This window comes from Scatophagus argus, chromosome 16 (assembly GCF_020382885.2).
Source record: "Scatophagus argus isolate fScaArg1 chromosome 16, fScaArg1.pri, whole genome shotgun sequence".
In the NCBI taxonomy this organism is placed as follows: domain Eukaryota; kingdom Metazoa; phylum Chordata; class Actinopteri; family Scatophagidae; genus Scatophagus; species Scatophagus argus.
The window spans coordinates 21,750,645-21,777,461 of record NC_058508.1 but is presented as its reverse complement, the minus strand read 5'-3'; the positions used below and the strand labels follow the sequence as shown (position 1 = coordinate 21,777,461).

Genomic DNA, 26,817 nt, shown 5'->3' with positions numbered 1-26,817 from the left:
AACAAACACCAAGGAAGTCCGTACACACAACAAAGAGGCGTGGGAGCAAAACATGGAGGAAGATGGTGTTCTCACATAACACAAAGAGTGTGGATGTACAACACAAAGCGACGCCATCGGGTTCCCGGCGCTCTCACAGTCAGCGGCAGCAACAATAAAAGCTTTTTTGTTGTCATCTTCCTGTCTCTTAAAACATCGATGGCGAGGAAACAAACGCTGAATCTAAATGTGAATTATGTCACGTGTTGGCTGCTGCCTGAAACCCTGAAACCAGAGGAGACCACAATCAGAGGTCAAGTAAAGGACCAAGCCGCTGTTTTTCCACAGTTCATGTCCGACTCCAAAAGTTGGGACACTGTGTAAGACATAAACAAAATGTTTAATGACCTTATCAACCACACTGAATTGTGTAAATATGTGCTTGTTGTGAGGGCGATGGCAGCAACACGTTTCAAACTGGCTGGGACAGGAGCACCAAAAGACATTTGTTTGTTAGCATCAGTCCACAGGTGAACAGGTTAACTGGAAACAGGTGAGGACTTGGTATGAAAGGGGGAAACAGAATAAACCAAATAAAACAACCTGAGCGGCAAAAATCACTCTTTGAACTTGTGCAGCCAGTGACGAAGAAGAAGCAAAGCCATAAAGGAAGCTAAAAGAGGCTGGAAGGTCAGGAGGGTCAGTGCTGCAGAGATCTGACCCTGGATCAGTGGAAATCCTTCCCACAGCGAAGAGGCTTCACCACCTGAGTCAAGACTTCTTAAAGTCCGGAGGCAAAGACAACCAGAGAGGGGAGGAGAAATAACGTTACACCTGCTGAGGAGACCAGGTGTGAAAACACACACAAGCAACTTCTATAAATTAAAGAGACAAGACAGGAAGCGGAGGAGGACGAGTGAAGAAGCCGAGCCTCCTGTGAGGAGTGGGGGATGAAAGAGCAGCGAGAAGAGCTGTGATGAAGCCCTCCACAGATCCACGAAAAGAGCATCTATTATTCAGCAGCTATGAATCATGGGACAGCGTGCGGAGGCGGCGGCGCAGATCAGAGGCAGAGAGAGGGAGGACGACGTGCTGCATTCGTCCCTGTGGGACATCCAGCCGGAGCGGATTGGAGTTCAACGAAAAGCCACTCGGAAGTGTTCACGTGTTCGTTTTTTTAAACGCGTTTCCTCGTTGCTGGACAATATGTCCAGCCTGTCCAGCTGTCCTGCCGTCTGTCCCACAGGACGTGAATGCAGCACAGAGCGAGAACATGTGGCAGCAGGCGTCTCAAAGGTCCAACACTAACACATCTGATTTTCAAGGCTTTTTAACCTGACTGCTGACAAGGCAATTTAAAAACGTGCTACCTGACGCAGCAACCACAAACCTGGAAAATTTCAAATTTCTTCTTTTGTCCGAAAACCAAAGAGTGTTACAACTTAAGAATCTGGAAGGATCAAACTGAAACGATTCGAAATAGTCTGCAGCTAACTTTCCTTTGGCTGATCAACTGACCAACCGCAGCAGCTCAATCCAGATGTTCAGAACAGCTTCAGCTCTGAACAAGCTGATGAAAACAGAAAGATGAGTTTCAATCAACTTTCAAAGAAAAGCAGCAGTCTGCTCCTGTAAGTCATTACTGAGGGAGAAGAGGAGCTGATTAACACGTTTACTGTCAACACCTGAAACGGTGCACTTCACCTGAGCCCCTCCGACTGGTTTGTGTTGACGCTCGTCAGCCCAAACACCAGACGGCTGCAGGTTCACGCTCCTCCGCGACAAACACTGAAAGCGACGTGTGGAAAACACACGAGTGGACTCGATCGCAGGGAGGGCAGGCCGACGCCACACGCACCGCAGCAAAACGACACGAAGAGGCTGCTTCAACACGAGAGCGTTTTTAGATTTACTGGGTTTAAAACTTGGCACAGGACAGATGAAGTGATACTCCACACAACATCTCTGTAGTGTTCAAATCTGCAGGCTTCAGACGTCAACCCTGACGAATCATCAAACGATCCGTCACTTATTTTTACAAATACTCAGACGAGTGAAAATTAACTCCCTGCAAGAGCCCACGTAGACGTATTTAAATAAAATGACACAAAACAGAAAAAGCAGCACGAACCCAAAATATTCAGCTTTTTGTCCTTGAGAAGCTGCTGACTTGTAGTTCTGTGACTCGCTCATCGCTCACACACTCGCAGCGTTGGCAGAAATCTCACTTGTCTCTGTTCACTGAGCTTTAAATGGTTAACGGAGACCACTGATGTCGTGCAGCACCAACCCACCTGACGGCAGACAATCAGCCATCAATTCAGACTGACTCACGGGGATTTCATTTCACCAAACATTATTTCAATAAGTCAGACTTTCCCAGATTTGGGCTGGACAACAGAAACCCTGACTCACCATTAACGCTTTGTGTCTATTTCAACATATTCCGATGGATCAGTTCACGTGTGAGTGGAGCGTGACTATGGGGTCGTTAAGGACCAGGTGTGACAGGACAGGTGAGCTGTGGAAGAGAAGGACCCCCTGGACATTTGGCACAAAGGGAACAGGAGGCGAAAGGAGGAGGAGGAGTAGGAGAGTGACTCTGGGGTGCCTGCTCCGCCTCATCTCCAGACTACAACTCCCAGAAGCCCTTGGGCCGAAACGTTCAACACACTGTTTACATTTGGCTTAGTTTTACCTCGCTGAATAAACTTCTTCCAAATCAAAGTTAAAAATAAATATCACAAAAGGAAGAGAAGCCTTAAATAGTGGTATCCATGGCAACAAGCATCACTTAATCCCCCGTGACAGCAGGCAGCCGTGTGGACTGCTTCACGGGAACTCGTCTGTGCACCTTCTTATCCGCGGTTGTTTTTAGTGCTTACAGAAAATCTGCTGCACTCTTTGAAAACACAGCTTGTGTGTGTGGATGCTCACACTTTGTTTATGTTGACCCAAGAAATCTGAGGCTGAAGGCACACGAGCAACTCTGGAGATCAGGTTCAAACCGCCAGCTTATTAGTGTCCCGGTCGTTAGCTTATTGGTCATTAAGATAGCAAATAAACTGAGGCGTGAACAGAAAAGGGTGGAATTACAACCCGACAGACAGGAGACGTGAAAGTGAAGACGTGATCTTGAGGTGACTTCTGCCATGCGCAGACACAGCAGGTGGCGAGCATCACGTGGAGCAGACAGTTGGTGAGAGATTTCTGTACACGTAGTCAACACTCCGGCAGTCAGGAGTGAATAAAGCGGTTCATGGTAGTGAGATTCAGATTCAGATCTGTGGTCCTTCTCTGACAGCTTGAGAGCCCGTTAGAGTCCTCATTCATACGTTATCCATCATCCCAGTTCAGGGATGCGCTCTTTTCCTCCAGCCAACAGCGTCCTGTCTCCTGACCCCACGGCGTAGATCCTCCGTCTCCTCCCCGCCGTTAATTAGGAGATCTTACAGTTGTTGCGGGTGCAGTTCTGCGGCGGGCTCTGCGGCGGACGGATGGACTTGGAGCGCTTCAGGCTGTTGCCTTTGGAGCCGCCGGCCGGGTTGGCCAGCGAGTAAGAGCGTCCGTGCATCATGACGGCGTTCATGCCGTTGGCCATGGAGAAGGACTTGAGGTGAGACTTGATGGCGACGGGCAGCGGGAGCTTGTCGATGAGGTGGACCGGAGTGCACGACACGATGGCTCTGCAGCAGAGGTCCTGCAGGCTGAACACTGCAGAGGAGGAGGAGGAGGAGGAGGAGGAGGAAGAAGAGGAGGAGGTCACGTACTCCATACTGAAACTGTACACAAACTTTAAAAGCTGATTTAAGATTTAAACAAAATTAGTGTCTTACTCTAAAATGGGACAAACTCCTTACTGGGCTTCAACATCACATCCTCACACACTAATCAGAGTGTTAGAATGGCAGTTACAAAGAAATGGCTTTGGCTGACACCCCGGCTACTGAGGACTGCATTTCTTATTTATTTTTATTTCACAGGAGGTAAAAATCTCTCCTGGCTGCCACACAATCATAACATATTTAAGTGCAGCATATATGAAAACAGAAGAAGCACAGACAGAACAGCTCATCAAACACAGCAGCCTCTCAACAAAAACAACCGCCTGCACACGAACGTGTCCAGTTTTCAGTGTTTATGCAGTTTATTCCCTGACCAAAGTGCACAGCAAGAAAATGTTAATCATATAAATCTGTTATCTTGAACCATCTGACTCGTCAAATAAAAACACCTCACGCTCAGACTGTAAGAGCAGAACAGTCAGGTCACACTGTGATGTTAAGCAACTAAAAATAAACGCTGCTGCTAACATGCGATTCCAAATGACAGAAAAACTTAAAAGTAGCTATTTATGAGGTGTTTTAGAGATTTACTTAGCATATGGAAGTCAGATACAAATAAAGGTCAGCGTGAGTTCATCATGAATTCATCACTTGCTGCTGCTGCTCTCCTCTGTAATAATTACAGCTGAGGCAGACGGAAGCCTGACAGGAACGAGGGAGCATTAATTAGCTTAGTGTGAGTCACGTGATGGCGACTGGACGCCTGAAAAGCCACTGTGTTAAAGCACACATGCTTGTGGTCGTGACATTTTGGCTTCGTTCGCGGCGCAGCTGTGCTTCCTGACCCCGGCCGCCCGTCCACTCACCTCTGTTGGGCCTCCAGAACTTCTCCATGCCGTGCCTCATCAGCACGATGCGCGACAGCTCTGTGAAGGACTCGATGACGTTGAAGTTGCACAGAGGGCTCACCTCGAAGAAGGTCATGCCGTTCTTCTCGGCGTACGCCCTCGCCTGCTCAGTGGGAACCTGCCGTTTGAAGGCCAGATGCAGACGGTTACCAACGAGGATTCGGGGCACACCAGGAGCATGCTGGGAAGGGAAGATCAAACAGAGGACAGAAGTGAGCTCGAGAGTTGTCCTTAAAACGGATGTGCTCTGTCACACTGAACCACTCAGTGACTGCTCGCTTCCACTGAGCCGTAATGTAGAGCTGCACTAACAGAGCCTGCGTGCTCAGAAAAGCCACCAGCTATAAATAAATCTTAAATAAATAAAATCTTGTTTATGTTCGGTCATTCACTGTGGCAGAAAGCAGCCCATTCCGGTGAGCAGGTTTGCAGCACAGATGTTCTTTGTCAGCATCAGAAATCTGAAGGGGAAAACACAAGCGGCCCAGCTGACCAATCACAGCCCTTGTTGTTTCCATGTGATATCTCCCGCTTTGAGCTCAGCAGCTACAGTGAAGATTTCAGTTTAAAAACAGGTGCAAATAACATCATCTCAAATCACTTTGGGATCCTGGCTTTCTGCAGACTTGGATTACGTTGTGAAACAGTGGAGTTAGCCAGTGAGGTCATTTTCACGCGCAGATTACAACAAAGCAGTTTTACACACGTTTTCCTGAACTGATTTAAAGTTGAATACAACAGAAAAATGTGCTGATCAAAAGCATCAGACAGAGAAAGTAAAAGAGGACACTGCAGTCAAACAAAGTGACCAATCCAACAAGCTCAGGAAGCAAGAAGCCAAACTCCTTCAGCCCTCCTGACTGTCAGCACTCGTCAGCCTCTCCTCAGAGTCTGTCCTCACAGTCCGTCCTCACAGTCCGTCCTCAGAGGGTCTCGTCCCGCCGGCAGCGACAGTCATGCAGGAAACAGCAGCAGCAGCAGCGACGGTGGTGGAGAAATGAGGAGCAGCAAATACTGCAGGTTTAAGATGCACTGATGTGAAAGTGCCTGATCTGTCAAAGGCTCTCGTGTCTCTGGATGGACAGTCTGAGCTTCTGTCCTCAGGACGGATAATCAGATGACTGAAAGTCTAACTGGGTGGGACATTCCTGTGAGTGTGAAGCTCTGACAGTGAAAAACACTCAGCATGATCTTTTCTTTTAAATTTGTGGGATACTAACCGGGTTGATGATGAAGGCTACACGTGAGTTTCATGTAATATACAGCACGTATGGAAAAATAGATTTAATAAACAATCATCAGCTATTTTGATAACTGATTAGTTCATTCATTTATTTAACAAAAACGCCAAAAATCTGCAGATGTTCAAACGTGAGTCACAATAATACACACACTTTTCATCGCTCTGTCTCCACTTTATTTCTGCCCCTAAACGACTACAACCACATCTGTGGAGGTGGAGCAGGAAAGGCCAAAGTGAAACATACATTCCACAGGCCCAAAATATCTCTCACACACACACACACACGGACATCCTTTTTGTTTTAGCAGGAAGGACACGATGAGAGTCTCACACACACACTCCTATTGACCCTTTGTCTCATCTTAGAAACTGGAACATTTTCCAAACGGCTGCAGTCTGAAAGCTAAAACATAAAATCAAACGAAGACAAAAACACAAAACTAGCCCTAAAACCAAAAGACATCCTGAAACATGTCGCTCTCTGATGCGGGACACCTCTCGTTCTACAAGTCAGTTCTGTAAGCGTCTGGGAGGAGGACTTCAGCTGCCCCCCCAGTGATGATCCCTTCATCAGACTCACCTCATCGATCTCTCTGATCCACCTGTCGATCCCGTCGAAGGACCACCGGTTGGTGATGTCATACACGAGCAGGATCCCCTGAAGAGAGACGAGCAGCTTTACTTCCTGCACGGCGGAATCATTTTCAGTTTAGTCTACCTGAGAGGTTTGTTCCTCACCTGAGCCCCGCGGGAATAAGAGCGAAAGATGGTGCAGAACCTCCCCTGTCCCGACGTGTCCCTGAAGACACAAAGGAAAAGAAGACACAAACGGTCACCTCAGCTTTGTTAAGCTGCCACGAGGTACCTTCCTCACCAGCATCACCAACTGGAGTCACCAGCCCACAGTTTTACCACCAACCATCCACGAGTCCAGACTCATCGATACACCAAGACTGAAAAGGGTTCAATAAAAGGTAGTGAAATGGAACCCATACTGATGTGTGACTGCACTGAATCATTTCCAGTGACAAACATGCCGTCTTCAGTGTCTTCACAGAGGACTGACAGAGCACCAAGCACCTGAGGCTCGACAGCACGACCAAAGAGCCTGTGGAGGACTACGATCACGCACTTCAATCAGCATGATGGACGGCTGGATTACCTCAGCAAACTGCTCACCAACGTGAATTTCAATGAAACAAAGTCTAAGAGAAATGAGCCTTTGGTGTGCAAAGAAAAAGTCTTTTATCTTTTATTTCAACTCAAAAAAAATCAACAGGAAGCATTGTGTTCATATTTCTGATTTGTGACCTTTGACTCAAAGTTTATCACCCAGAACTGAACGAGGGATAAAAAGATTATCAACTGGGCAGATTATCAGATTCAATAATTTGAATTTACCGATTATCAGTTTTATTTTTGTGCCACCTCTGATAAAATAAATTAAAAGCACCCAATTGTGTTGGTTCATATTGTCTCATATCAACCTCCGGCTGCTGTGGCAGACTTTGTGACGTCAGGCCAAAGACTCAATATGTTGTATTATGATGATACTTGGGGTTTTCACCCTTAATTCTATAGCAGACATGTTGTGGTCGGTTCCTTAAAAATACCGACATAATCCTCTCAGCTTTTCACCTCACACACAGACGGAGTCATGAGACACAGACAGATGGCAGAGACAGAGACAGAAATGACAAGGAAGCCGTGGACGAGGCGAAGCGAGAAGAAAGACAACACTTAGACGGTGAAACAACAGCGAGACGGCGAGAAGACGAGGAAAGACTGACGCAGCAAAAATAAAGACGATTCTGCATCACAGCGCTGCATTTCAACTTTTCTGTCCAAGGGGAAGACGGGGCGTCGCTTCTCCCGCGAGTTGTTAAATTCCTTGACCTACTTCCATCAAACAGAGCTCTCCGAACGCTGCACTGTGCCTTAAACGACAGTTAGACACATATCTCCTGCATCTCACTGATCCCAGATTAATCGTGAGGTATGTAACGATAGGCAGCACTCAGATGGAGCGAGATCTTTCTGCCTGTTATGACTCGCCCGTTTGGGACGACGCACACTCTTTATATTCTCTCTTCTTTGTATGTATTCTGCTCTTTGTATGTTTCTCATTTTAAACGTGATGTGTATTATTGGAAACGTAAGCCCTTGACAAACAGAATTCCCAGTTTTCCCTTGAGTCGCTCTCACTGTCTGACAGCACCAGACACATTCTGCATCATGTTGTTCTCTGCAGCTCTATGATGTTTGTACTGAGTGAAATATTCAGACTCAAGACTTCTTGTTTTTTATGGCTGCATCATTTCATCAAACAGAAATATTCATTAAGCACTGTGGGTCTGAATGAAGCTGGGCTACACAGTCTGACTTTGTACAAGTCTGACTTCAGAGGTTAAAGGGTCAGTCTGTGCTCATCCTGAAGCATTTCCTTTATGAACGTACCGAGAGACTGCAGGGCTCCAGTCACAGTCTGAGCTGTGATTTGTTCCTCGTTGTGCTAAAAACACTGAAAAGCAACATGCTGTTCATGTTGTTGTGCTGCTCAGGTGTCAATGCTGTGAGCACCACAAATGATATCATTCACCTCCTTCAGGTTTGAAAGAAATCTCACGCTGATGAAAACCAAATGGTTTGACTGCATTACTGAGGAATGATTTGTTTAGAACGTGGATGAACAAACTCATAAAGGTCTGCAGTATTGTATGGAGGTACTTAAGAGCGCATGCCAGAAAAACAGCAGCAATGACTCTATTGTACAGACAACAACAGGTCGTTCATTCAGCAGTGACGTGTGCTCACCAAAGCTCCAGCTTCACTCTCCTCCCGTCCAGAAGAATGGTGGTGGTTTTATAGTCGATACCTGGACAGAGAGAGGAGGCAGAGGCAGGCGTCAGGCAAATGGATGCATCAATCAATATCACAACAACGCAGTCAGAGACGAGCTGCTGCTCCACAAAATGACGCATCACCTATTTGAGCCACTTACACTGAATTCTGGTGACTAGAAGAGTTAATTTCCCCACAACACATGGCAGAAGGCTGTGATTAGATTTATTTAAGGGTGAAAACATATCACAGTGGAGATGTTTCAGCTTGCAAGGAATACTCCATCATGTCATTATGTTTTCCACAGTCATTAACACACACTTGTTGTCCCAGTCCACACAGAACACCTTCACAGGACACGTCAGGCTGCTCAAGGTTTTACAAGATCAATACAGTCAGCACGGGTTCAAGGAGGACATCCAAGGTCAAAGTCACCAGTTCAGTATGTGAGCCCAAGTCAAATCTGGTCCCCTTCAGTTCAGTTGAGAATAATGGACAGAAAACATCATTAATACATAAGAACACTTCAGTGTTTGTGTTTTAGTATTTTAATTACTGAGATTGAAACCATGAGGACAATGGAGGAGTAACTTTTGAACTGCTTATTAGAAGTGAGAAGTAAAAGCAGAAAACAAACATGTTTTAACGGTCAGAATGGAGGCAGCAGCCTCAGGCAGTAAACACATCTCTGTTTAGCTCCTCTCCGACAAACCTGTCTGACTGCTACACCTGTCGCCCTGCTGCTCCGTGCCTCCACACGTTCACCTGAGTCTGCTCGCCAGCTTCCTGTGCTTCCCACTGAGTCTGGTACCACCTGAGGCCAAACAGGTGAATCACTGGATAACCAGAGTTTTCATGTCCTTTAAGATCTTTTTTTAAAGAACAGTTTGATGTGCGATTGTGCAGAACTTGTTTCTTGTGCCTCACTGTGTCCCGACATGCTAATCAGCTACCTGCTTTCTCTGTGACGTTTCCACCAAGAGATTTAATTTGCTCAGGACACAACAAATCCTGGTTCTAACTCTTGTATTTACCGGCTACCTCTGAGTAAAGCCAGCCATTTTCTTACTATGAATGACTGTCCATGAAACTCCACTACTGCCTAAATATGATCAAAAACACACCAATGAGCCACTCTGTTCAGTGAAAACAGTCCCAAACAAAGGAGTTTGATAAACGCTACAGTGACCAGCTGCTTTCAGACACACCTGAGCCCTTTTTAAAAATACACAATAAGACCAGCATCAATCTTTTAAAATATCACTGGCATTTCTCCAAGTTTTAAATTAATGGATTCTTTATCAATAAAGTGTATTGTTTTTAAATAAAGACAAACACTGACTGCACAAACCCTTATTCAAATTAGGTTATTCAAATAATGATGTACTGTAAAATGGAGCTCAACGAAGACCACCAAACGTATGGTGAATACACAGAACTTTTAACTGGAAAAATGAAACATGAAAAGTCCTGGAAAAAAGACGGAACAGCAGTGTTACAGCAACGTCTTCCCAGTTCTCAGACTTTCCCACATGACTGCACGAGCTTCTGGAAGGCAGCAGCTGCTGGATAACAACATTACCAATTTCTTCCAATTGCCCAGCCAACATAAAGCTGCTGCTGAGCCGAAGTGCTGAGCTCAGGCTCAACTAATTGAATTGGAGTGAGTGTGGGGATTCGTACCAAGTGCTTCCTCTCTGCTCGTTTCCAGAGCTCACTTAGCTTTCCCAGATAATCAATATCTTCTCTGATGTCTCTGATGTCTGAGCTGAATTCTGCTGCTTCTATTCTGGGAGTCGGCCGACTTTGCTGTTCATACTCAAAGCTGTGTGAAGCTCCTAACGTTCAGATGAAACGCTGGCAGAAAGATGCTGATTTAACTCTGAGTAGATGTTGTTGTCACCACACACAACACTACAGTGAGCCTCAGAGCGTCTAAAATCCTCATTTGCAGTACGTGTAATGATCTGTTATTAATACATTTTCCAGAAAATGAACTGAAGAAATCTGTGAGGATGCATTGAGCAGACTGCTCGGTCAGCATCTCATTAATCCAGTTCTTGAAAGACAAAAACAGACAGTGACGGACAGTTGACCAGTTTGAAAAAAGGTGTTAATTTTGGTTGCTCCAGCATCAAACGATGGCCTTGGGACAGGAGTTGAATAAATCGGGTGGACAAGCTAGACATCTGGTCTATCAGACTGGGTGCAGCCTGCTATGCAGTGTACAGCTGCGTAATGCAGGAACACAACACGGGAAGAGAACCCAGAACAGCGGCGAATAACGTAAACCTGAGGTGTAACCATGGCATACTGCTCAGTATGAAATACATCTGCGGGTATGACGTGGAGGGAAGAAAAGCAAAGAGCAGAAAATGTGACGCGAGGCTGCAGCTACAGCTCGGCTCTGTAGTGACAGTGAACAGCATGTGTGTGCCGGAGGATGAGACCAGGGTCAGCTTCTCCGCTTCAGGAGGGCGGCGTGGGGGGTTATCTGTGAGCTGGCCTGCATCCAGCCATAACTGTCGTCTATGGATGCCACTGTCAACTGAGCCAGTCCACTGCTACAGAGGAACAATGGGCCGCCGTGCCTGCACGACCCCTGGGGAATATTCCATTGTTCGTGTTTGCTGAACGAACAAAAAAAAGATTTAAGAGTCTCGCAGTCAGTCTTTTCAACCTGCTTTTGCATTTTAATTGGCTTCACTCCTCCTGGGCCGGCGTTATCTGATGGTAAACGTCAACCGACTGCGAAATTCAAAACCTTATCGCAGTGTGAAAAATTCATGTCAACATTCGTAAAAGCAACACAACGGACTAAGAATTTTGTTAACTAATTAATGATCAATAAAGCACACAATGTCTGATCAGCGAGGAGGAAATGTGACAGATGGACCTACTGACTGTCCCAAATCAGGAAGGGAAGCGATCACAGCCTGAGGACAATGTCAACCAATTAAAATCTGCTCTTCTGTCCTGATTTTGTCCTCTTAAAATATTTAGGTTCCTCACAAGCACTCCCCTTCCCTCCATGCGAACCGTTCTTTGCCACAGGGATGGAAATCAATAGCGGAGCTTCTGTCTGCACAAACATCCCAGCTGAAGCACGTTCGGCTGCGTTCCACTCTGCCCTCCATATTTAATGAAGCCGTCTGAAGGCTTTTGAAGTTGTTTGAATCAATTAGGACATCTTCCTGCTGTAGAGAGACGCTGGCCAGGCTGCCAAACAGTTTGTCTTCAGGAGGACGACAGCCTCTCTGTGGGCTTGGTGTTTAGAAGCGCTGAGGTAGAGGTGGCGAACACTCAGCTCTGAGGATACACGATACTGAAAACGCTAAGTGACGAGTCGACTTCTATCTCGGGTCAGCCAGTTATGTGGTATCATGGCTAAGAATTCCAAATTAAGGCTGCTAATAATTCTTTTTCATTACTGATTAAGCTGCCAAATATTTTCATGATTAAACTGTTTAATCATTTAGACTAAAAAAGCAGGAAATCCTCACATTCGAGAAGTTACTACCAGAGAACTGAATCATTAAACAGTTCTTTTATGGTTTAAATATTTACAGATTAACTTTCTGCTTGTGCTGATATTTGACAACATTATGCTTTAAATGTAGATTTCCAAGGTCCAAGGGAAATGGAATGCAGCGCAAGTCTTCAACCACAACGAAGAAACTACCAGCAACTCTTCAGCTCACTTTATTCGTCATGATGACCACTTCACACACACGACCTGCCGGAAAGGTCTCGCTGCCAAATGCCAGCAGGCGGCGTCGCCTCATTAGATAAGCGTTGGTGAAAAGGGAGTCACTCCACTCACTGATGTATTTTTCATGACCAGTTGCTTTCATCCTAAAGGGGAGGAGCTGGAAGTCCTCTGATGCTCAGGGAATGACTGCATCTCTGCTGAGGACCGTTTGCTAAAACAAATGCATGTTTTTACTTTGAAGTAAAGTAATTAGTAACTGAGCTGAATACGTTCTCATTTTAGTGTTGAAAAATTGTGTTTTCAAGCCGCTTGGAGGTTCTAGTTTCACCTCCTTCCACCATTAAAACTGATCTGCAGACATTTGAACATTGCCTGAGTCTAAGTAAGAACAAGAACAGGATGTTTATTATGATAAAGCACTTTGAATACGTTTGAGTATGAATTAACATTAGTGACATGACCAAATGGATTTACCTCTACCCAAAGGGCTTTTCTGTATTTAGACATTTATTATTCACTCTTTTGCATTGAGGAAATGCAGTTAAAGCTGCCAATTATTTGAAAATACAAGAGAAAATAGGAAAGCAACAACAAAACCATCTAAAAATAAGGGCTTTTTGTTCTAGAAGGTTTAGAAAAGGTACCAACATATTACGAGGCAATTTGTGAATGCAATGCAGTGAAATAAGCCAAAGTGAGTCTCGATCTGTGGGAAAGAACTGATGATTATTTTCATTAATTAATCATTTAGTCTAAAAAATGTCAAAAAAAAATGTAAGAAATGCTCATCACATGTCCTCATCTTCAAACTGCTTCTTTTGTGCAACCAACAGTTCAAAACCCAAAGACTATTCAGTTACCGTCATAAAGACAAAGAAAAGCAGCAAATCCTCACATTTAAGACGTTGGAACCAACAAATGTTTGACATTTTTTTGCTTTAACAAAAAATCAATTATCAAAATATCTGGGAATTAACTGTCTTTTCAGTGACTTATCCACTGACCACCGGAGCATTTAAAACAAACAAACAAACAAAACAAAACACAGAACATCTAAGGAAATGGTTAACAGAAATGTCTGTATGATTTAGATTACATGGGCTAAAACTGGCAAAATCACAACAGTTTGGATGCCCGGCTCTGTTCTCTCAGCTCCCCTGTGGTGGGAGTGGGAGTGTGTGAGGATGTGAGTTCAGCAGCTTACTGCAGCAGCAGGCAGTGATCAGACAGCGGCTGTCAGCCCTGCAGCAACAGCAGCCAGAGAGCCAGGTGATCTGAGCTCCTCCACCCGCCTTCCCCTTCACAGCAGGGCGGATGGAGCTAAAAGAGCTGGTGTTGCAAAGTGGAGCTACTCTTAACAAACCCATGGAGCTGACTATAATTAGTTTGCCTCAGTAATGTTCACAACAGCGGATTTCTTATGGGTGTGGGTTGCATACTTTCAGTCATACCTAATCAGCCTCCAATCAGATCAAATATAATGACCAAAGCATATTTTTATATTCAGGTTAGCAGCTTCCTTAGCAACACTGAAGCTGTAAAGGAAAAGGAAGAACCACCATCATACCGGAGAGAACGCAGATTGGAAAATATTCAGAGTTTATTGCTCTAAGCCATGAAAACGATTGTTTAGCAAGTGAAATTATCCACTAATTCAACAACAATGCACATACAGTCATGAGTGTTTGACTTGCTGCCATGTGAATGCGCTGTGTTGACTGTCAAAGAGCCCATTGTGAATTCTCCATGCAGCAAAACGCACAGCTAGTATGTTCAGGACTTTTGTGATGAGCAAGCATGACACAACACGAGAAGATCATCATCATCATCATCATCATCACAAGAGGGCAAAACTGAGCCAACAATCAGCTGAGACTGGAGTGACTCACCACTACTGTAAGCATACGGGGACTCGGCCGAACCATCCTGCAGGCTGTCCAGGATCTCTCCTTTGCCCACATCGCTGTCTCCGACCAGGAGGAACTTGAGCAGGTAGTCGTAGCTTTTCACTGGGCTGCCTTGGCTGCCCATCGTGTTTCACATCTGAGCCCAGGTGCAGCGGAGGCTGAAAAGGAGTGACTGTAAACTTCCCCCGTCAACAAAGGGATGGGTAACCACCTCGTGTGATATTGTACTCACGAGACTGAGACAAAGGCAATGTTTGTTATCCCATGAACTTGTTGAATGGGGGCCCACCAGCGTAAAGTTCTTGTTCTGCCTGGTCGGTAATTTTAAGTCTCACAACAAAGTTTCACTTGAAAAACCAGATGGATGCCAAAAAATCTGGTTCTGAAAAGCAAAACATCCTTATTGCTGTAGATAAGCTTGGTTACATGTGGTATTCAGTGAGAGAAAAACTTTATCTAAGGTAAACAACTGGTCCTGTGTTTCAAACGTACGGCTGACAGGTTATAAATAGGTGTAACCACAGTCAGAGGCTAATGTTCCTCTATGAGCCAAATCCCCCCTATCTTAATGACAGATTAACATTTATTAAAGAGTAAGAGAACAGACATTCAAAGATTTACTAAAGCCGTATCTGGACGGTATGACTCTTGTAGACTTGGTGGCAAAAATCTACCTGGGGAAGGCAAACATGCTTATTGTCTGGAACAGTAACTATAATAAGATGGGTGGCTGTCACCACTTTGCAAATTTTATGAGCAGATGTCTCTGTCGAGATATATTTTCGATTAAGCAAACACACAAAAAACCTGTACGGTGTAACTCTTGTCTTTTTGTTCCCAGTTAAGAGAAGCTTGCTGGCTAAGTCAGCAAAGGGACAACAAGCTAGTCCTGCCAGAGAGCTAGCCAGCTAGCTTAGCTATTATCACTGACGCTAATGTTACCAAAGCAGCCATCAGAGACGATCATTTCTAAAAGACACTGGTTATGCGTCATGCCACGCATCACACTGTCAGACATAACGCTGCATTACCCGTTAGAAACTTACTTCCCACAGGATAAAAAAAGACTGTTGGTATTTCACAGCAAGCTAACTGCTAACTTAGCTTGCGCAGCCCGCAGCTCAACTTTAACCGACGTCGGTGTAATTTCAGGCCCCCTTGTCTTTCTTCAGTCCGGGAGGACAAAGATTCCTGTAACTTCACTGGGTTATATTCACAAAATATCGACAGCTGCAGTGGGATCAAAACGCGGTGGCATTTTTACGTCCAGTCCAAATCTCCGTTGAAGTACTCAGTAATCTCAGTCCGCGGTCCTTCCATTTTTCTCCATTATATTCAATCATAATCACAGCTGTGGCTTCTCCGCACAGTACAACAACACTGACAGATCGGCTGCTCTCCACAGCGCACTGCCGTCTCCTCTCTGTTCCCGCCCTCTGGCTCCAAACCCCGCCTTCCTGCTCAATGATTGGACGCTTATTTCACGAGGGCCTACAAAGAGGCATATATTGGCTAAACAAAACGTCCATCAAAGCTTGCTGTCAACAACACGCAGATGGTGAGGGCAATGGGACAACAAAGATGATTCATTTCTCTCTGAATACGCGCAGAACAATGGCAAAGAATGTTGTCGTGTGGATGAACCGTGATTAAATAAAGCTCTGATAAAAAGCTCTGAACGTCTTTTTTTTCTGATAGTGAAATTACGGCACTCTCAGAGAGAATTAAGCATGATTAAACACACAATTTTGGGTGATTTTGGGAAGGTTTCTTAGACGTGGTAAAAGAATATAAAATCTGTCACCACCGAGCATACATACATGATGAAAAATGGTCTAAAAGAGCTGATTTATGTCTACCATATTTCCCGAAATGTTGGACTGTTCCTTTAAAACCCAGGTTTCTTTATTGCACAAGAATTTGTAGTCTGATATAGGAACATAATCAAAACGAACAAGAATTCAAAGATAAAAATGTCAGACTTGGTGTGATTTTCTCCTTTAAATCACTGTTATGCAAAAGACTGGCGTGGAATAAAAATGTTGTAGTTTTTCTCCATTTCTCCAGCATGAATGACATGATGAAATGAGATGCGCAGCAGCAGGCTGAGTGTTTGATGCCATCTGTGTCAAAGCTGTTTGTGTAACATCTTGACTCACCTCGCTTTAGATTTGGCAGAACAGGCTCACACACTTTGCATTGGCAGCAACATCTTGAATGAGCTCATTAAAGATAATACGACGAGTAAGAGTAAGAGTGGAGCCAGACTGGGATATAACATTATGTCTACGGGATCCTTTCATCCTGCAGGAGCTCACGGTTGTATGTACTCTTGAAACAAGCACTCGCTGATCGATTGATTCATTAATGGTTTTCAGTTTTACATTTATTACCCATAAATGTTATTTCCTTCCTCTGCGAGAACAAGAACATTAAAGGCATTTTGTGTACCATAAGCTGCATGTATACATGTTAGCAGAACCTAAGCTGTGTCTCTGGACCGTGGCAGGAAGTCGCAGCAGCCATGAGGAGGACATGGTGGGCCCACACAGACGGGCTGGTGGGTTCAGACCAGGGACCTCGAGGTGATGGTGTTGATAACGGCACCACTGTGCCACTCATGTGTAATCACTGCAGCATACATGACTAAAAAAGCTTTCTAAACCTTAGTCTGATTTATTTGAGGAACCTTGGGTTCTGTGGTCACTTGTTCCAGGAAATGTTACTGCTCAGGTCAAGATGAGATTCAGCTTCTGTCATGATAAAAATGAGTGCGAATTTCCATTGTCATAGTTGTGCAGGAACTTGAAAACCACTCTGCAGTACAGATCAGTTTGGATTAATAATCATACCGTGTGTGTAAAGGACCAATCCCAGGATTAAGGCTGGATGTGTGCATGCTGCAGCAGAGCCCAGGGAGACTCTCATCGCACTTTATGCTTAAATAAATCCCATTAACTCTGAGCGGTAACATCCTGTTTGGAATTAAGCTCTGGGTTTTGTCTCCTATTGACATTATAGATGAGATTAAATCACATAAACCCGTTTCTGTTCAGTTTTTTATCTGCAGTTCATGAATACTTAATATCAGATCATACAAAAAGAGGACACATCAGCATATTAAATATGTATGAATTTTATTAAATGGCCATAGAACATTTAGAACAGCTAAACGGGGATGATAAAACGAAGGATTAATGAAAATAAGAAAACAGATTTTAGTGGTTTCACTGTCGAAATGACACGCTGGTGTTAAGGGTGCTGAAGAGCAGGGAGGAAAGATTTAGAGACAAAACAGAAATAATTCACTTAAAAAAAAACAGTCTAACATTTGGAAAATCATCTTTTAAAAAGAGTTGAATGATGCATCTTCGATCTATTTTTACTGACTCCCAACCTGTTGACTCGCCGCTTTGAACGAGAGCCGGTTCAGGTTATACAGAGTTCAAGGACAGAATTTAGCTACAAGACGCCAACAGGAACATGAATAAACGAACAAAACAAACGCTGACAAAATGAGCCGAATCAGTCGTTAACCCATAACAGTAAATCATGACTGTTTGTGTCAGAGAGTGAAGGAAATACGGCGATAAATAAACACTAAATAGAGCTCTTAAAGATTCAGATTTATATTTCAAATAAATGAAAAAGTGTGTCCAGTTAGTATCATTTGAAGTAAACTCCTGCTAGTGTTTGAGATATAAAAGGCGAGACGTCACTACTATCTACAGGGTCAGTGCAGGTAAGTCTTGTTAGCGGACTCAGGCTGATGTCACCTGTGGTTACAAAAGTCAAACGGTCTCCCTTAAACACAACTTCTAAAATTTGCAAATTTGGAAGTTTAAGTGTTGCAGGTTTGAACTGTTTTTCTGGTGAACCTTTAGGCTCCAGTTTGTGTCTTTCCTGTGTGGACTGATGGTAGAAATGTCTTCATTTACACAAAGGCACCAGGTGACGATTCAAAACAAAATACTCTCAGGTGAGCGAGAACTGAGACTCGAACTCAGGTCCTCTCCTACCTTCACGCTTTTCATTTCAGAATCCAACATGCACTGACCGTCAGTTTATGATCGCAGTTCTCGTAACCACAGCAGGACGCGACTACTTGCTGGCTTGACTCATTTTTGTTCTTCCTCAAGCTGTTCAGGTAAAAACTTTGGCAGCTTCAGAAACTCTTTCTGTGACCCTCTTCAGTCAGCTCGCCCTCGTCCCCTTTGTCCCCTTTGTCCCCCTCGGTCTCATTTGTAATTCAGTCACTTCCCTTTCCTCCCTTCCCTCGTCTCTCCTGGTCTTTCTCTCCCTCTCGTGTCTCTCAGTCGGTCTTGGTGGTTTTGTGTCTCCAGGGGTAAATCAGCTCCCCGACAAACAGTTTCTTGACCAGGGCTGTCCACGAGTCTCTGGGGTAGCAGCTGTACGTCGGGATGCGGTAGGTCTGAACCGCCGTGCTGCACTTGAGAGGGTTAATCTGAGGGAGGAAACACAAGAGCCTGAGAACGCAAACCAACACTGAAAAGAGACAAAAGTTACTCACTTGATGAACTTGTACATTTCAGATGGAGACACAAAACACAAAATGTGACCTCTCACCTCCATCAGCAGGTGAAGCGCCGTCCCAGGCTCCTCACACAGCACCCTGAACTTCACCCCCTCTGAGGGAACAGGACACACACATGGATAAGAGGACACGTCATCCACCCTTCATCCACCCACAAAACTCATTTCGAGACATTTAAAGGACCTGCAGACGCCCTGCTTCACCAGCCTGGGAAGCCGATCGACCTGCGAGCTCAGACGGGCCAATCACAACCGTTTGGCTAAAAAGGGGCGGATTTCATGTGACGTTCTGTAAGCCAATGAGGCTTGAGCCTAAGCAGCAGGTTCTGCTGTACAAAAACCTTCACTTGCTTCAGACCAGATGCTGGACCTTCGCTCCTATGAGCTCTACAAAACCTAAATTAAAGTTGATTCTGACCATGTTAGGGTGCTGCTGCAGTATCGGTTTAACGAGTGACTTTAGGCCGGACGGTTCAGAAACCAGACGAATCAGGAGAGAATTAACTGTCTCAGAGTTCACATACCTGCCAGTCTGTAGGGCCGACAGGTGCGGAGGCCCACGGCGAACAGAGGGAAGGAGTTAATGAGGTCCACGCAGAGGTGGAGGACGCCCTGGAACAGCACCACCACCAGCCGCAGCTGCACCACACAGGGACACAGGAGTCTGTTACTGCACGTGCTCTGCACCTAAAGCGCACATTTAGCTTCTCCATCGAGCTTCTCCATCGAGAATCTGTTTTAGCTTTTTAAAAGGTGGTGAGAAGTCAGTGCAGTTTCTGTCAAAAAAACTGGAGGCGAGACAAACCAAGACGGTTTTATTTTGCTTCTGTCTCGTTCGAATGAAGTGAGTGACATGACTGACATGAGTTCAGCTCGTCTTAGCTCAGTGAAAGAAAGAAACTTGAGTTGAGAAGGTTGGACGTTCTGCAAACAGACTGTTTCCTTTGTCCTACAGACAGGACGGGCCGCCGCTCGCCGTTAACGCGTCAGCTACAGCAGATTGTTTCTTCACATTCTGTTGATGATGTGAGTTCATTTTTGTAATGTTTTAAACTGAAATTCTGGACACATCTTACAGACTGCAGCTCTAATGTGTCATGTTGTCTTACCAGAGTGAAGACCAGGTAGTAGAGGGCTGTGGTGGGCAGCAGGAACAGCAGGATGGTGAAGAGCAGCGTTCCAATGAAGAGCTGAAGCAACACAAACAAACACACTCACAGCAAACGTCTGTATCTCTGTGGGGTGTGTGTGTGTGCGTGGGTGTGTGTGTGTTACCTGGTCCACGTCATAGGAGCAGGAGTCCACCCTCTGCCGCAGGACGTTCCACTTCTTCCCTCTGAAGAGCCTCCAGAGAGACGAGAGGCCGTAGATCTTCAGACAGTACAGCCTGACAGACACGAGAGACAAGAGCAGCTCATGAAACTGAAAACGAGAAAACGAGAAAACACAGGCAGAGAGCTGCAGGTACGACACACTTCGCGAGGGTCTGAAGTGACGACTGAAAGCGATTGTCCTGATACGAGAGCATACATTTCTGAGGAAGTTCCTGAAGATTTTATTCATCCTCTCCAATGTGGAAAGTGAAGAGCGGGGGAGGAACAGCAGGAGATATTTTCAGGACCAGACGCTCAGATTTAATAAGTTACTCTGACAAACGCTCTCAGGCTGAATTTAAAATCGCGCTCACATTCCAAGAGCTGCTGGAGCATAAATACGTAACAAGGAAAGTGGGTAATATTTCATTATGCAGCACGGGCGAGGGAGCCAAGCTATCTTTAGAGCAAATGCATAATTTAGTCAATCCTTTCCTCCAGCATCCAACCCGATTATCACAACGTTCAGCCTGCCATCACTGCACACATCAGCCATCAGACCTCCACCCAGGAGGAGCTCAAAGGAGGCGAGAGCTTCAACAGCTGAGGTTTAACCAAACTACGGGTTCAAATACCATCAGATTTAAGGTTTAATCACTGAACAGGGATGAACTCTGGTGAACTGTTATCAAATTACAAAAGATTCACAAACAATACAACATAAAGACCCAGTGAGTTTAAATGTTTAGGTGAAGGGACGATTAAGTAACTGATGACTTCACTTTGTTGTGTTTTGAAAAGAAGTTTGTGGCCTGTAGTTTATGCACACCTGATTTTAAGTTCCACAGCTCCAACAACATTTCTTATGCTCATTTTATTAACTGCATATAAAAACAAACAACACGAGAAGCCAAAACATCTGGATCGCCCCCTGGTGGCCACCTGCAAACATGGTTTGTAAAGGTTATTTCTGTCCTCGTTAACAGCAGAGCCCAAAGAGGGCGACAGCGTTGGCCAGCCTGTCCTTTCATCACTGACAATCAAAAGTCAACTGTCATGAAATTCAGCTCAACATCGCCTGCAAAACGCTTCCTAATGTTTTTCAGATGTCCTCAACCTTTTGTCAAAGATCATAGAAAGGAAAAAAGTCTAAGTTCACACAGGAAACATTTCAAGGCCAACAGGAGGATCAGATTCTGTTTTGTACAGGTGTAGATGGAGGCAGTGAGATCTGTGTTCCCACCTCCACCCGACCCCCACAACGCCACTCAGAAAGCTTAAGCCAAGACTCTGATGAGCTGTAATTAATTTGTCTTGACTACAGCAACAGAAGGAAGAACAGGTTGGAGAAATACGCCCCCTGCAGCGAATCAAGAGGAAAAGTATTTCTGAGTATGTAAACTCCCATAATTATGACCAACACGCTTCACATTCTGCTTCAGCTAAGCCCCTCGCTGTTTGTCACCTGGCGCCGTAGACGTAGAAGCAGTAGATGTGGAAGGTGAGCAGAGCGACCATATCAGAGAGCAGCGAGAGGGCGAAGGTGAGGCCCAGGCAGGCTGACAGGCCGCCGTACCACAGAATCGCCTCCATGAAGGGAGACATCAGGTGGATGTAGCCTGGATGGAGAGACGATACACTGAGGTGAAGCTCTGATCAGAGCAGAGCCTCCAGGGGCCAACAGCAGCAGCCCTGAGAGTGTGTGTGTGTGTGTGTGTGTGTGTGTGTGTGTATGCTGCCACTCACTGATCCACAGGTGAATGTGGTAGAGGAAGAAGCGGCCCAGAACCTGGTCCAGGGCGCGGTTCATCTTCAGCCCTGCGGGAGCTCCCATCAGCCACTGCAGCAGCTCCTCCAGCTCTTTGGCCACATGCTGAGAAGAAGTATCTTTATTTCAGTCTAAACGTTCTGACAGTACGCAGCCAAGAGCCTCACACACTGACTGTTTGTTCACACTCAGAGAGCAGAAAACTTTTCTTAAACTCATTTGGTGTGGATTCATTACTGCACCTGCCTTATAAGAAAAGTGAGGAGGAAAAACTGAGGGCCAACAAACCTCTTCAACTAGAATTAAACTGGTGATGTGGTGTCCCGCTCAGTCAAACCGCTAAACACACATCAGCCTGACTAACAACGTGAGTGTCAAAGTTTCATCTATCTCGCTCCACGACAATCTGGCGCTACGGTCAACTAACGTGACTCGCTGAGCTAAAATCTTACGTCGGCCGCAGGCACCAGCGTGTTGGCCAACATGGTGATGTGGTCGTCTCTGTAGAGCCATGAGATGAGCAACATGCCGAGAGCCACGTCCACCAGGAACGACACCAAGATGTTGGCTTTCCTACAGATGGACGGACGGACAGACAGACAGACAGACAGATAAGCAACAACAGGAGGTGGAGTTTCACACCAAGCATCAGGCTAAAACTCACATCCCTGATGCACAAAGACAACATTCACTTCTCTAACTTTGCAGAAAGTCAGTCCCACCAGGCGACGAATCCTTTCTGTCATACTTTAAACACAGCCGCTCGTCTGTTGTGACTGCTGGGAGAAGCTTTGACACGCCTGCTGATGTGACTTTTACAAAGTTTTAAACTGAGTCACATCACCAGGTTGCTTTTACAAACGATCACCTCATGAAGTGCGTGTGTCCGGCGGACGGTTTGACTGAGCTGAGCGTCCTCATGTGTTCGGTTCTGTAGCTGAGCTGGCAGCAGGTGGACAGCTTACTGGACAGGAAGCGTAGCGGATAAAGACTGAAGATCCTACAGGGAAAATAAAACAAATCAGACAGAAGTCAGTCAGGCAGTAGAGACAGACAGACAGACAGACTTTGACCAGCCTGAGTTTCTCAGCTCACCGGAGGTCACAGATCCAAGTCCATATGGACAGCAGCCAGCTGATGAGCAGACACAGCGGGACGGACACCTGTTTGAGCAGCTCCATGATGATGCTGGCCTCTCGACCTTCAGACTGCCAGTGTGTCGACTTCAGCGGCCCGTCGTCGTACCTGTCCAGGAAGAACAGAGGCTGGCTGCGAGCCACCGTCTGGAACACCTGGACCAGAGGAGACGAGGTCAGCACCAGGATACAAACTGAACCGGGAGAGAGTTAATTTGACCGTGTGTATTTTCTTTGTAAAATGATAACTCAATAAGTGAAATTATCATGAAGTTGGGTCATCTCAGCCTTTCACCAAGCAGAGAAAGTTTAACACCACCAATCAAATGAGAATCAGGGCAAAGTGTTGAACTTTAGATGAAGGACGATATAAAATGTGTGGTGATGAGTATGGAGGAGTACGTCTCTATGGAGACTGGAGGAAAACCAGACTCAGGGTTTAGGAGTTTAGGACTGACCCGCACAAGCTGTGCTGCTTAAATCAAAAGAGGCAGAAGACGAAGAAGAGCGAGAAGCTGAGCACGTGCACTTAATACAGAGAAGAGCGACGCGCTGCTATGTCGTTCTTCTTCCCTTTGGGATTATTTGCAGCAGTTCAGGAGAAAAACAATCACAGGGGATCCTTCAGCCGCATTTTCAAAGTTTCAGTCTTGCTTCCTACAGGATAAAAACCAGGAGTTCAAATGGGCAGCAGTACCTGTCTCAGCTCAGACGGTGGATCGGTTTCAGTGTCGGGAACTTCGACAGGGTGAAGCTGCGACAACATCACCTTCCTCTGCTCGTAGTGGATGAAGATCACCTTCTCCTCCTTTTCCTGCTCTTCTTCATCACCTCCAGCCTCTCGGTCACCTTCGTCATTCACCTTCTCAGTCGCCCGCTGACCTGCTTTTCCAACTGGTAACAACAAAGATGAATTCATGATCAATTCCTGATAACTTTCTTTATCAAACACTCTGAACTGTGTGAAAAGTGAAAGCTCTCAGCCTCCAGCGCTCCAGCATGAAACCAGTGAGTTTCAGTGTGAGGGTCTTACTCTCATCTCGGGTGAGGACCTGGCAGGTGAAGCCCGTCTTTCCCACCTCGCGGTGGATCTGGAGCCAGCGTTCCTGGGGGAACATGGTGCTGAGGTCTCTGAGGAAGCTTTCCATGCCCTCCTGACCCTCTTTGGGTAAACTCCAGGAGCCCAGCACCGACAGCTCCACCCCACTCTGGGCCTGCATCTGGGTGAAACAAGATGGAGGAGTAACTTTTCACTCTTGAACCTTCTCAAATCTGTGTGTGTTTGGGAATAGCATTTTTAATTTTGGTTCAAGTTAAACAAATTCATTATCACAAAATATTTGCCAGATATTTATGTTTAATCAAAGCGACAAACTAATCCGGACCTGAGGCCTGCCTGGTTCTGCACTGACCTGCTGGATGTACTGTTTGACCTGTCCGGGGATGAACGGGTAGTGGATGACCGCCAGCACCACAGCAGAGTCATGACCAGGGATCCAGCGGCCAACCAGCAGTCCGCTGTCCGCCAGGTTACAGCACTGCGGGAAGAAGATCTTCAGCACCATAATTTCAGCTCAGCGTTCAGCCTCCAGCAGCTCTGATGATCTGACAGAGAGAGACAATCACCAGGTCAGGGGGCTTCTTTTCTATTATTGTACACAAAAGCCATGAAAAACAGGAACAGGAGGAAATAGCACAATTCAAGAGCTATGAGCAGCAAAGTCTTCTTTAAGAAATGTTTAGGATGTACAACACTGTCTTATCCAAACTTAAATAATAAGTTTCTCAATAGGATTAGCTGAACTGTGAGCTAAAAAGTCAAGGATCCTGCAGGACAAGAAGTTTAATGTTGTTCAGCAAATTTATCAGTCAGTTATCAGAGTAAAAGTTCCTTTTATGCTTTGTGAGCTGAAAGAGATGTTTTGGACAGAAACTGGGATTATTTAAGTGAAACAAGATGTCAAACGAGCAACGGCTTAAATACAGAAATCAAGATATACGTGTCTGTCACTCACATGCTGCTGTTTCCATATGTCAAAAAAAACCTGAAGTACATTTAAAAATAAATTGTAATAATCATACCTGATGTATGCCGAATTGAAGAGCTGTTCCTTGCTAATGAGGAAAAACCCTCCCGTTCGAAAAGAGTGTTCTTCTAGATAAACAGCGACCAGCAACATATAAACTTTGCTACTTTTTTGCAGGGAGTTTGGTGAACAAACGGAACGTATCAGTACTGGGCGGCTGACCTCGTTTTATGCCCTTCAAATATCGAGTTTGAAGCGTGTTGTTGTGGCAACATGTAAAGCCCGGGGGATGATTGTCATTGATGTCCGCGACAGTAACGTCAATGACCAAGCTAGCTCAGGAAAGTAGGCTAGTTGTAGTGTCCGCCACAACTAACAAATGTGGAAAATTACCGATAGAATATGACAAAATTACCAGACATTTATATGGAAAATAATGGACAGTTGATTCTTTCCTCGAGTCTTAACTCCTGCTCCAACAGTCCTGTGACTAAAACTGCTATAAATCACATTTAATTATTTGAACGAAGCTACATCATACAACAGAAAAGTAAAATTGTACAAAAACAAAGCAGGCACAACATGGGTGCGTAGAAAATACATTATTTACCCTGTTTAATACCAACACAGGCTTTCACCGTTCATTTAGGACATCGAGCAGAGTTTAGCTGAGCAGAGCGGCGCCATCTTTGTTTACAGTCCAGCGCATAAAATGGACCGGAGAGAAACACACGTTCAACACCGTATCTGTTCCTTTAATCACGACCGTCCAGTTTTATTTTCTTAAAGAAATGTTATTTAAAAATTACGATTTCAGCTTGGAAATCTCAGATGTACTTGGCAAAATCAATTATGAAAAGTCTCAGCGATTTTTAAAATTTATTTCAAACATTTTTGTCGACCACCTCAAAGTTGGTTTAGTCACCGTAGTTTGAAAGTGCTGTTAGTAAAGTTTTCTTATGTTATCACGTCTATCTCTACGTTGTCATAGGCGGTCGCGTTGTTGCCCTCTGCACGGCGAAAATGTTTAGGATATTTGTTATCTGTGTGTGTGTGTATACTGATTGATGAGAAAAAAAACACGAATTTTGCATAATTAAATGTGGGAACAACTCCAGTGGTTAGTACACAGTACACAGCCTACAGTATTTATTTATTTAATCAATAATTCATTGATGTTTGTGCATTTTATTGTAAATCAATTTAATTTTAAAGTAGTAACTCCATGGAGTGTTAAATATATTTCCTGGTAAATACACATAAACAGGAAAATGTTTGCTTATATTTGGACAACATAGTGAAATCTCTAATTACCAAAATAAATTCCAAAACGTAAAACATGCCTGCTACTCACCAGTAGATGGTCAGTGTATTGGTGAATGAGGAGTTGGCCCAACTGTAAAGTGTTTTATCTCCTCCCGCAGTGACACAGCAAGAAAAGAGCGGGATAAAAACCACCAAAAAAACTAAAAACAACAAAAGTCTCTTCATAACTCCTTAGCATCAAACATTTTAAGGCTAAATCTCTTACAAGGAGACATTAAACTCACTAAACTTAGCCCTAAATGTAGCTGTAAATCTAAACATTTGAATGTTGAAATGATTTGGAACTTACTTGTTATAAAAGTAATCTAAAATATAAAT

The 26,817-nt window shown here is 44.9% G+C and overlaps 2 protein-coding genes across 9 annotated transcripts; both read right to left on the bottom strand.

The window, feature by feature from the left end:
- Positions 1-2,563: 2,563 nt before the first annotated feature.
- On the bottom strand, positions 2,564-15,805 carry rab40c (RAB40c, member RAS oncogene family). 5 transcript variants are annotated; one of them, XM_046414826.1, is made up of 8 exons: positions 15,422-15,805; positions 14,608-14,686; positions 14,358-14,533; positions 8,730-8,790; positions 6,654-6,714; positions 6,496-6,573; positions 4,631-4,853; positions 2,564-3,693 (listed from the first exon to the last, which is right to left on the bottom strand). In XM_046414826.1, the coding sequence occupies exons 3-8, from the start codon at positions 14,497-14,499 to the stop codon at positions 3,419-3,421; spliced, it is 840 nt and encodes a 279-aa protein (XP_046270782.1). In that variant the 5' UTR covers positions 14,500-14,533; positions 14,608-14,686; positions 15,422-15,805; the 3' UTR covers positions 2,564-3,418. The 5 variants fall into 5 exon arrangements, with proteins under 5 accessions (XP_046270782.1, XP_046270781.1, XP_046270778.1 ...); XM_046414825.1 differs by lacking the exon at positions 14,608-14,686; XM_046414822.1 differs by having other exon boundaries at positions 14,358-14,757; positions 15,422-15,804.
- Positions 15,806-17,495: 1,690 nt separating this feature from the next.
- On the bottom strand, positions 17,496-26,664 carry pigq (phosphatidylinositol glycan anchor biosynthesis, class Q). 4 transcript variants are annotated; one of them, XM_046414324.1, is made up of 14 exons: positions 26,528-26,664; positions 24,559-24,751; positions 24,180-24,366; positions 23,844-24,040; positions 23,106-23,302; positions 22,879-23,010; positions 22,463-22,583; positions 21,989-22,115; positions 21,708-21,861; positions 20,205-20,316; positions 20,039-20,119; positions 19,454-19,568; positions 18,963-19,024; positions 17,496-18,840 (listed from the first exon to the last, which is right to left on the bottom strand). In XM_046414324.1, exons 2-14 carry the CDS (start codon positions 24,709-24,711, stop codon positions 18,688-18,690), a joined length of 1,791 nt encoding a protein of 596 aa, XP_046270280.1. In that variant the 5' UTR covers positions 24,712-24,751; positions 26,528-26,664; the 3' UTR covers positions 17,496-18,687. The 4 variants fall into 4 exon arrangements, 3 of the variants coding, with proteins under 3 accessions (XP_046270280.1, XP_046270279.1, XP_046270281.1); XM_046414323.1 differs by lacking the exon at positions 26,528-26,664 and adding an exon at positions 25,784-25,927; XM_046414325.1 differs by lacking the exon at positions 26,528-26,664 and adding an exon at positions 25,229-25,688.
- Between the last annotated feature and the right edge of the window lie 153 nt (positions 26,665-26,817).

Coding starts and splice junctions, on each gene's coding strand:
- rab40c (XM_046414826.1), bottom strand. CDS start 14,499: ATGGGCAGCCAAGGCAGCCCAGTGAAAAGCTACGACTACCTGCTCAAG. Junction 6,574..6,653: donor CTTATTCCCGCGGGGCTCAG/GTGAGGAACAAA, acceptor GTCTCTCTTCAG/GGGATCCTGCTCGTGTATGA. Junction 4,854..6,495: donor GGATCAGAGAGATCGATGAG/GTGAGTCTGATG, acceptor TTCCCTTCCCAG/CATGCTCCTGGTGTGCCCCG.
- pigq (XM_046414324.1), bottom strand. CDS start 24,711: ATGGTGCTGAAGATCTTCTTCCCGCAGTGCTGTAACCTGGCGGACAGC. Junction 22,116..22,462: donor CGCTGGTGCCTGCGGCCGAC/GTAAGATTTTAG, acceptor ACTTCTTCTCAG/CATGTGGCCAAAGAGCTGGA. Junction 19,025..19,453: donor TCGGCCCTACAGACTGGCAG/GTATGTGAACTC, acceptor CTGTTCCCTCAG/AGGGGGTGAAGTTCAGGGTG.